The 11,519-nt window shown below is 35.3% G+C and overlaps 1 protein-coding gene across 1 annotated transcript; it reads left to right on the plus strand.

Moving 5' to 3' along the window:
- The first annotated feature begins 436 nt into the window (after positions 1-436).
- Positions 437-11,206, plus strand: LOC123870478. Its single transcript, XM_045913804.1, has 9 exons — positions 437-572; positions 1,518-1,737; positions 2,693-2,823; positions 3,902-4,054; positions 4,852-5,001; positions 7,764-7,983; positions 8,409-8,539; positions 9,935-10,087; positions 11,019-11,206. The coding sequence occupies exons 1-9, from the start codon at positions 503-505 to the stop codon at positions 11,171-11,173; spliced, it is 1,383 nt and encodes a 460-aa protein (XP_045769760.1). The 5' UTR covers positions 437-502; the 3' UTR covers positions 11,174-11,206.
- The last annotated feature ends 313 nt before the right edge of the window (positions 11,207-11,519 follow it).

The raw sequence follows: 11,519 nt of genomic DNA on the forward strand, positions 1-11,519 counted from the left end.
TGAAATCCATGTGGACAAAGTCGCGGGCAAAAACTAGTATGGATATAAAATTGACTCGTACACAGACATAATCGTACAATTACTAGTATGAAAACTTTCCAGTAATAGAACCCGACTAAACTAAATTAAAAAAGGTCTGAAGGAAACCTGTTTTCAATAATTCGTCCTGTTGTAAAAGAGGCCATTGCTATCTCTTAGAATAATGCCTGGATAAATTTCTTGGGTCGATGACACATCATACTTCATCCTCGTGGTAAATGCTTTTTGCTGCTTTGAGAACTAAGCCTTCATTAAAATAGTTTCATAAGCAATTCTCTGAGACGGTTTAGTGAGCACGTCTTGTTATTAAATCTGAATTCGTGTAAAAAATCTGATGCGGCATCAAAAAATACAGTATGACAGATATATATAAAAGAGAGAGATGTTAGAATTGGGCATCAGTATGTAATTGAGCTTTAAACAACCGACTCATATTTTTACGGAGACGATTGTTATTACAAAAATGATTCGTTTCAATTACTTTTTGGTTGGACTGATCGGCTATTTGGTTGCTGAATCTAATGCAGGTGTTGGTGAGTTTAACTTTAAGCTTTTTAGATAGAAGACGATTTTTTGAGGAAATCTGTGATACGCAAAAAATGTCTAAAGTAAAGTAAAAGTAAAGTACTGTTTATTTTACACCATAGAAAGCAAAGTAATTAAAGAAAATAACTTGTACAATATCTAGGCGCTCTTATCTCAAAAATAGCCTTCCAAAAAAATAGTCTTCCAAGCAACCTTAGGTAGAGGATACAATAAATAAAATACAATTTTTCACACAAAAAATATGTATGAAAAAATGAAAATCATAGAAGAATATAGGTAACAGATATGTAGAATAAATACCTAAATTATAATTAAATAAATAGATTTCATTTGAGGACAGATTTAGTTTCACTTTCTCTAAGTATAAGTCTAGGTGGAAACGAACCCAAGATAGAAGAAAAATTAGATACACAAAAAAGCTTGTTTTTTTTTTCAATTTAAAAGAGTATGCTGCTAATTGACAAGTGTTCACTAATTTTGAACTTTCAATATTTTTTTCTAAGTTTTTGAAGAGCTCTAACTACTTATACTTAATCAACAATTTCACTATATTTAAATAATTTCTAGTAAATATCTTATATTATACAACAAACCTTCTTAATTTGCAATGTCGCTGTTCAAAACAGAATTCCATATTCTATATTTTTGTCATTAAAAATGACTTAAATTACACTAAATTTGTAAATAAAATAAGGATGTTGCAGCGCTGATTGATAAATAATACAATTTCTATTAGTCTGCCTAATTTGGATCTAACCCTAAACAAAAAAAAAATATAAGTTACACTCTGTTATATTTGATGTAATATGTAGCTTTTAAAAAGCTTAACTTTCTGAGTTTATTACCGGTTCATTTCAGTAGAATCTGCTTCCTAAACAAGTGATAGAATTTTGTTTATTTTTGTTGTAATGTTTTACAAATTTTTCCTACAGCATCATTCATCAAGCCCTGCAAAGCAGATGACAAGGCATGCATTACAGCCAGTTCCCAAGCAGCGCTCTCAACCATGGTCAATGGTATACCTGACCTAGGAGTCCCCACCATTGATCCCATGATCATTGACTCTGTACGATCTGATGGAAATGACTTGAAACTTGGATTCAGAGAAATTACAGTCACCGGTGTTAGAAAATGCAAGATTCTAGGAATGGAGTGAGTACTTTGTCCAGCATCAGTTTTCCCCTCCGATTTCAATAGGATACGTTCAGGTCAAGAGTGAATAGGCATCTTACAGGCAAGTACACTCCATCTTAGGGTGCATCATCACTTGCCTGCAGGTCTGATTGTAGCCAAGCGCTAGTTTATATATTTTTTAACCGTTGCTACATTGTTAGTTAGTAGTTTAGTACATGACAATCTAATCTACTCTTTTAAAAGTTTGTCTGTTTGTTTGTTTGTGCACAAAAACCACAAAACCTGACTTAAATACAGCTCCAACATTCAAAATCAGTGCACTTAAAGGAGAAAATCGGTGTGACATGAACTAATTTTTTTTTTTCATCATTGCTGCTCCTAGATTCATTCTCTCAACACTCTTCCAAAGTTCAACTCAACATTTCTGACACGAAAGGCTAAAGTGTGAAACGCCTTTCTGGCATCCGTATTTTCTGCCACAATACAATACCTTCAAAGTAAAGATGAGTAGGCATATTCTTTTAAAAAAGCGTGCTACAATCTCATGATTACTTTCCATCAAATAAAATTATCACAAAACTATGACGGGACGATGCCTGTACATCTTCTTTTATATATAAAAGAAAAAGCTGACTGACTGATATATCAACGCACAGCTCAAACGACTGGACGGATCGGGCTGAAATCGGGCATGCAGATAGCTATTAATATGACGTAGACATCCACCAAGAAAGGATTTTTGAAAATTCAACCCTTACGGTGGTAAAATAAGAGTTTCAAATTTGAGTAGTTCACGTGGACTAAGACGCGGAATAAGCTAGTGAAATATATTTTGAAAATTCTTATCTGAAGAAGCTCACTATCGATACAGAGCCGATCAATATTTTGCGCGATAAAATAATCGGTTGCTAGCTAGTCCCCGATGGCGGTGGTACAAAATATGTCTTAAACAAGTGCTGTTCTTATATTTCAGACGCAACACAGAGAAAAGTACCATGACCTTGGTAGCTGAATGTCCTCTCCACGGCGTTGGCAAATACGATCTGAATGGCAAAATAGGACCCATCGTGGCTTATGGGGACGGCGATTTCGAAATTCATACTAGTAAGTAAATCTTTAACTAAAAGCAGTGGTAGTGGTGGGTTAAAACTTCACCTCAATTATATGCATTTTTAACCCGACCCAAAAAGAGGGGTGTTATAAGTTTGACGTGTGTATCTGTATATCTGTCTATGCATCGTAGCTCCTAAACTAATAAACCGATTTTAATTAAGTTTTTTTTGTTTGAAAAGTGGCTTGATCGAGAGTGTTCTTAGCTATAATCCAAGAAAATCGGTTCAGCCGTTTGAAAGTTATCAGCTCTTTTCTAGTTACTGTAACCTTCACTTGTCGGGGGTGTTATAAATTTTTAATTTGCACTTGTAAACAATTAAATATCACTTGCTTTAAAGGTGGAGTAAAACATTTTAATAAACTTGCATACTTATGAGATTTCCATAGAAGTAATGTTCTCAAAGCAATATGAAATCAGCCATGCTCTTCCCATTCAGAGCGGAGACCTAGTGTGCGGACGATGAGTTGTGATAATAATTAACTGAAGATGAACGGTTTAATATAAAGCTTTATAGTAAATCTATGTTTATTGTTTATGTAAATTGATCTTTCTCTAACTGTCCCTGAACCAATCATTGGTTTACTCTTTACGCCAGAAGACTGGCTTCACAAACACACTCTAGACTAGAACAGAACAATCTACGTTGAATTGTGATTATATTTTAGAATAAGTTATTTTGGTTTTGGCAAAACTAGTATGAATATCCTTAAATCAGGTTTGACCGGTAACTTATTCACGTTTACAACAAACTCTTCTAATTAATTCTGTGGTCGTTGATATGACATCGTTGAATTATTTGCATTTAAACATTGACCAGTTTTTACATTATTTCCATTGACGCTAGGTTTCTTTTGGTGCAACTGTACACAGAGACCGTGTCAAATCGGCGCATGCTTCAAAGAATTTTATTCTGTACAGGTACAGTATGACGTCGTAGAAATTTTTCATTTACTGTCAAAATATGTTGACAGATTGCCCTTTTGTGCTTTTTCGTGCTAATTATGAGCACAAAATAAATAATGTTTGAATAACGATATTTATTTTCTAATTAACCCTTCCTCTTTACAGAAAATGTCAAATTCACAGTTGAACTTAGAATCAAGGACATTAAAAAGAATGGCCTCAAGCACTGGAAAATAACCGGTTTCGACTACAGTTACGACTTAGTGGAAAAGGTTCACATCGACCTGAAGAATCTGTTTGACGGTGACGAGGAAAGGGGTAAGTGTGGTTTAATCACTAACAATGTCCCACGGCCAATCGACGCGGCGGCCAATCTCCATAGAGATTATTCAACTCCCCGAGAGTATTAGTGCATAAGTGTGTGCGTAAACATATATGCATTTTCTATTCCCTCACTCTCATTGCCCATGGGATGAAAATCCGACACGACCGGAGAGTTCAGGCGCAGAACCAAAGGCTTTACGTACTATTCTAGGCATGGAGGTGACGCCGCCAACTTCCTAACTCCGGGCTAGTACCTACTGAAAATTTCTTAATCGAAAAACCCAATACCCAACTATTTTTGACCCGACCCGTTAATCGAACTCAGGACCTAGTCATCCGAAGTCGAAGAAGCTAACCACTAATCTATTGAGGCAGGTGGTTTATGTAGCTAACGATTCACTTATCACAATCAAATGAGTAGTTTGGCTATTGTAAGGGAACCCATGGAGCCATAGACACCCACAATAACTAAAAAACAACAAAACACAGGAGGTACCTAAGAAAACCAGACAAGTAAACAGGAAAACACTGAGTTTATCTTGAAGAGATTAAAATACAAAAAATAAAAAGCTCAACTTAATTTTAAGAAACCGTTTTCTGTGAAATAATCCGAACAGAGGTCATCAATTATTAATAAACAAAATCTCCATACTTCTATTGAAAGTGTCGAGTTTTTTAATTGGTTCTACTGTACCTACCGACCTATTATGGAAATCTGTTTACTAATTTTACTCACTATGATCGTCAAGCTTCGTAAGCACAAGGTGTTAATTTATTCATTTTTGTTACAGCGAAGCCTCTAAAACAAATTTTGGACACAAATTCGAACGAGCTCGTACAAGAAATCGGAAAGGATCTTATTAGACAACTCATAGCGGCGTATGTGGGGGCCTGCGAGAAATTATTCCTCAACGTTCCTGCCAAAGAACTTGAAATTTCTAGCTCATAGACTTGACTTGAACCTCATTGTAACTTAGCAATAGAATAAACCATTAATTTTAGAATAAACCACTTAGTTTTTGTTCTTATACCTATAATAACCTTCTATATCCTATTGTATGATAACCTTCTTTATTTGTATGCACCTATTACTTTCCTACAGACTTGAATGAGTCAATGAGCGTTAATTTTAGATTGTAAAAAAATAACATAATATCTTTTCTTCCAAGGTAGCGAGTAAAATTTTTTGTCGATGTTACCCTTTTCTCCATTAATAAATCTGATCCGATTTTCACTATTCATTTTTTTAGCAAAGACGATACTATGAGGATGTCCTATCTAAAAGTTAAAAAAAATTTGCTTTCAGTCTCTGTTTTTAGGGTTTCGTACCTCAAAAGGAAAAACGGACCCTTATAGGATCACTTCGTTGTCTGTCTGTCTGTCCGTCCGTCTGTCCGTCGTGTCTGTCAAAAAAACCTATAGGATACTTCCCGTTGACCTAGAATTATGAAATTTGGCAGATAGGTAGGTTTTATAGCACAAGTAAAGGAATAAATTCGAAAACCGTGAATTTGTGGTTACATCATTAAAAAATAGTTCATAATTTTTGATTTATCGTGCAAAATGTTGGAAAAAATACCCGAGTACAGAACCTTCGGTGCGCGAGTCTGACTCGCACTTGGCCGGTTTTTATTTTAGATCTATATTATCCTGGTGCCTACCTCAAAATCAAGCACTCATAGGGTAATTATAAGTATACCTATTAAAAACTATTCTGCGAAAAACGATTGAATCGTCTTTTTATAGATTCAAATAAATCGGCAGCCACTCATAATAAAATCTGGTTTCGTAGACAAAAAACGTGATATACATGTTTGACTTCAGCCTTTATTCTGTTTTGTATATATTAAACGAGCCTATGATTTTATTATCAGTATTACATTTCACTCAAATTAGTAAGGATCGAAATAAACTGAGTGGGTTTTGTTGAACTTTGGAATTCTTACAGAAGATGTTTCGTACAAAGTGTTATATTTTGACGAGTTTAGTCGGTTACTTCGTGGTTGCATCGGCTAATCCTAGTTTAGGTAAGTTCAAATATTTTCATAGTAATTTCTAATTGAATATCAGTTATACGTGTATGAATACTAATGGACTAAGATTTTATAAAAGCTGAACAATACGCAGAGAGACTTTTAGCTTTTATAAAATAACGAAGGTCTGGCACGCGCTTGCTCTCGCTCCATAAAGTAAAGTCAATTTCAATAATCCATTTTGTCAATATGAATATGAATACAAAAATTGAACAGTTGAAAAGAGCAACCGCCGAGTTTCTTGCTGATTCTTCTCGGTAGGAACGGCATTCCGAACTAGTGGTAGGTTATGACGATTCAAAAGCATTTGTAAAAGTTTAATTGAATAAAAATATTTTGAATTTGAATTTGAATATTTCGAGAATTATGAGAAGAAAAAGTACCATCAGAAAACCATGCAGTAAAAGTCCTGTTTCTTAAAAATATTATGTCTGTACAATTAAACATGTTTTAGACATTGAAAAATGTCATAGGTACCTTAACTATAAATTAATAGACCTCTTTAAAATATTAAGATTTTCTTTGTTTAAAAATGCATATTGAATAATAATATTAATAGGTATTAAATATTAATAATAAATAGCTGTACACGGCCGCACATTTAAAGATAAGCATAATAAAACATGATTATGATATCCTTACTAATAAAAATGCAGATACCTCTCTTGTATTTTAATTTTTTTGTGGTCGCTTCATACAAAGTTAAGAATTCAAACACAATAGATATGCGAATATTTTTTCTCTCTTTATTTGGAATACATAATATCAATTTATTGCTTTGCTTTATATCTAGCTGATTCACTGATTCTGTGCAGTATTTATTGTGCGGGAGTTAGCTTGAATAGTAAGGTTAGTAAATTAAATTAGGTAGGTACAAAGAAAGTTATAGAAAGTTAACCTAGCTTTTGTAATTAGATACAAAAATATACCTATCAGGCTACATTTTAAAATTCAGATACAAAGTCAATCTTGTGGAATCAATAGTCTAATATCACTGAATGAAATCCATCAAGCTCATTAGACTTTTTTTTAATCCATTGAAGGTTTGCTACGAAATAGTACTTTTATATCGCTCAGTGAAGCAGCAATTGAATGTTAATGAGTTTGATTCTTTCATTTAGCGATGTTCACTGAATTAGTCCCATTTTATTCAGTGATGTTCGCTAAATTAGTAAGTAACGATGCAGTTAAAGAAGTGAAAAGAAGAAGATTCTTATTAAACCTACTAATCCTTAAACGGTTGCTAGGCAGAAATAAGCATTATATGGGAACACTAAGATCGGAACGAGAAGAACGGTGAGACAATTTCAATCGCCCGTTGTGCCAGATCCTTTTTTCAAAAAAAAAAAAATCAAATTATTTTTATTCAATTAAACTTTTACAAGTGCTTTTGAATCGTCAAAATAATCTACCACTGGTTCGGAATGCTTTTCCTACCGAGAAGAACACGCACATGCATGTGGAATCAACGCTCTGCTGCGGTGTTCCAATTAGATTACAACATGGGGTGGACCAACAAATTCCTGAATGGCGGGCAAAGCATTGGCGGTTCCTCTGATGCTGCAAATGTTTATGGGCAACGGCAATCACTTAGCATAAGATGACCCGCCTACACGTTTGCTCGCTATTTTTTTTAAATCACAGTCAATGAAATAAATAATGTTTTTCAGTGCCTTTCATCACGCCGTGTAAACCAAACGATCAGAAATGCATTCTGTCCAGCGGGAAAAAGGCGTTGCCTTTCATTACCGCTGGTGTACCTGCACTGGGGTTGCCTGTCGTCGATCCTATATTTATCGAATCTGCCAGAAGTGATGGTGCCAATTTGAAACTCGGCTTCAGAAACATGAAGATCACTGGTGTTACCAAATGCAAGATTATTGAACTTGGGTAGGTACTTCTGTTTTTTTTTTAAATTGAAAATATATAAATCGATTTTCTGTAAGACAAGTGTAAATTAAAAATTTATAACACCCCCGACAAGTGAAGGTTACAGTAACTAGAAAAGAGCTAATAACTTTCAAACGGCTGAACCGATTTTCTTGGATTATAGCTAAGAACACTCTCGATTAAGCCACCTTTTAAACAAAAAAAACTAAATTAAAATCGGTTCATTAGTTTAGGAGCTACGATGCCACGGATAGATACACAGATACACACGTCAAACTTATAATAACACCCCTCTTTTTGGGTCGGGGGTTAATAAAAGAAGATTTCTGCAGTTAGTCGAGTCGGCTATAATTAGCTAGTTAGCTGTTATTGGTCAGCACAACAGTCGTGTTAAAGAGATGACACTCAATATTCTTCTTTCACAGACGTAATCCAGGGAAGCAAACTATGAAGATGACCGTTGAGTGTCCTCTTACTGGAGTTGGTCAGTACGACCTGAAAGGCAAGCTGTCCTTTATCGAAGCGTGGGGGGACGGCGACTTTAAAATCTATACTGGTAAGTAAAAAGCCGGCCAAGTGCGAGTCAGACTCGCGCACCGAGGGTTCCGTACTCGGGCATGTTTTCCGACATCTTAAACGATAAATCAAAAATTATTATACATTTAAATAAGTTAAAACGTGTTTTAGAATGTGCAGGTAAAACCCTCTCATAATATGATACCCCACTTGTTATAGTTATCTTTCTTTGAAAATTAAAAATACTTATTACATATTATATGTATTTGTTCATGAATACATTTTTTTGTGTTGAGTTATGCGAGTGGTATAACGTTGTCTTGTTTTAACACAAAGTGCACTATATACTTAGACCTCAGCTTGAGAGCTAAGCTAAATAATTTAGCTTAGTTCTTGGTGTGTAACCGGCTTTAGTAACATTTATACGCGCTTCAGTTTTTTTCCATTCCACGTCGTATTTCTGGTTTATAATTATTTATTAGTATGACCTTGTATCTTAAACAGTGGAAATATGAGCAAAATAGTTTTTTGTACAAATAAAAACTGATGACAATCTCGGGGTAAATACACCTCCAAGGATAATTTATTGGTATATTTTTTCCCGATGCTATTTTATAAAGCTTGTTTTGCGCCGGAACAACATGTGACAGACAATGCGGCATGTTACAAAATGGGAACGTTAATTTTGGGGTCCTAATGGACCATAACAAAACAAAGATATGAGATGGATATATTATATATTCTTCTCACATCTTTGTGATATATATTATACCTATATATTAAAGTATGTACAACATTGCTACTCTACGTCTTACAGTTCTACATAAAGTTCTTAAGTATGGGTTTCTTGGAAGAGATCACTAAGTATAGTGAAAAGGCCGCCCTTTGTTTTTAAATCTATCCTGTATTTTGACGTGACAACGTCTTATAATTCGATAGAGCCGGCTGCACGCACGAAAAAACATGACTCATGCGGCGTTACCTCGCTCTGAGGCGTTCCATGTAAGGTGTGAAGTGCAAGCGAGAGCGCGGAACGAGCGACAAAGAAGCACAATCGGCCTTTGTTGTCACGTTCAACTATCGTCAGTAAACCGACTTTACAGACAAGCTAGCCTTAGCCATGAGCGGTGTCATCTGACACAGAAGTAGTTCTCCTTCTAAAAGATGGCTCGAACCTCCTAGAGATGTATGTAAAGTGTAAACATAAGTTACTGGAAATAAACGATTTTTGATTTGATTTTGATTTATCTAGTTATTGTGCAATTCATGCCCGTGCAGAATGGTGCCAAGGATACTGGCTGCAATTCCGCGCTGGACAGCAAGGCTGATCCTTTGCGCAAAAATAAGCAGCCTTTCTGTCACCATATGAGGCCATTTCTGCCAGTCTTGATACTGTCTTCGAGGTGTAACTTAAATGTTTAATTTCTGTTTACAGACAAAGTCAAAATCACAGTTGAAATCAAAACTAAAGTAATAGAAAAGAATGGAAAGAAGCACTGGAAGATAACCGGATTCGACTACAGCTACGAAATGTTAGACAAGGTCTACTTCGATCTCAAAAATCTATTCGGTGGTGACGATAAACGGGGTAAGTACCAAGTACAAGTTTTAAGAGTGCTCTCCAAGGTAGCTCTAAGTCGAGCGTGAGAGCATGCTATAATCACTTATTAAAGAGTGAGAATCGTAATTTGTGAACAACACGATTCAACGTTTGGCATTACGTTATGTTTTTGCAAATTAACATTTTTTACCAAACTAAAGATATTTGAAATTATCATTAAGTAAATTTTGATATAAAGCCCATAATTATGCAATTTTGTAGTTTCTTACAAGAATTGTTTACGCACAAAGTTGCCTCAAAATTTATAGAGATGTTTCAAGGGTCTTAACTTTCAAAATTTTACTATATTCATTGTTTAAGGCATAGATAATATAGAGATAAATCGATATAAAGCTTACTCATAGATCTGGAACAACAAAGAATAGTATTATAGGCGCAATAAGTTTGTATGGAGAAGCGCATAACAAGTGTACTTACCCAACAATCACTTTTAAAATGAACACGCCTAACTAAGCGTGTTGGACGAGTTTGGGGTGGATAAGAACTTCAACAACGCATAACCGATATGCTAATGTTAATAGTGCTCGGAGTTTCGATAGAATTAATAAGTACTAAACTAATGTTTATAGTTTTAATTAACGAATCATGAAATTTTAATTTTTGATACTACAATTCATTCGAAAATCCAAAAAAAAAACTGTTGCTTTATAGTTTTAGCTTCTTTCAGCAGTTCCCAATAAGTAACTGCCAATATTTTTTAAACCAAAAACTTGGCTGAAGGTGGATTGTTTGGCCAGTGGTGGTCGAAACTGAAGTCGAAGGTTCGGTCGGACACTATAGCTTCCGCAGCTTTTTTCATAAAAATCTGCTTTGCGAACCGATGGTAGAGAGACAGACAAAGCATAATAGACTACATGAAATAAAAAAAATTGACTATGATTTGAATGTTTTTTTGCAGCCCAGCCTTTCCGAGAAGTCCTCGACCACAGTTGGAAGGAGATGATTGACGAAGTAGGCGGCCCCATCATCAAGCAACTCATAGGTAAATACGTGGACGTCGCCAAGGCGTTCATGCTAGCCGTCCCGGTTAACGAACTCGAACTTCAACCATAACTTATCAAACGAATTAAACATGTATTTTGACAATATAAAGTTTTTCTATTTAATTCAGTTGTGAATTTGCCCTCGATTTGCATGGCAAATATAGGTATCCCTCTACACTCGCAGCTTTTCGTTTAGTTAGTTAATCCTTTGTTGCAAATAATAAAATCAACATAGGACGGAGAAAGCAGCGAAACACAAACGCGAAGCCTAGCCGCGAAACGATCCACATTACTCTGTAGCGACGTTGGCGGGCCTTTTTTTTCGGGGCAGGAAAAATTCCCTAAGGCCTGCAGACAGGACGTGTCCGACATGCACGGACTAACATAACCTTCGTGTCTTCCCCCCGTATCTGTAT

The sequence above is a fragment of the Maniola jurtina genome, chromosome 12 (genome assembly GCF_905333055.1).
Source record: "Maniola jurtina chromosome 12, ilManJurt1.1, whole genome shotgun sequence".
In the NCBI taxonomy this organism is placed as follows: domain Eukaryota; kingdom Metazoa; phylum Arthropoda; class Insecta; order Lepidoptera; family Nymphalidae; genus Maniola; species Maniola jurtina.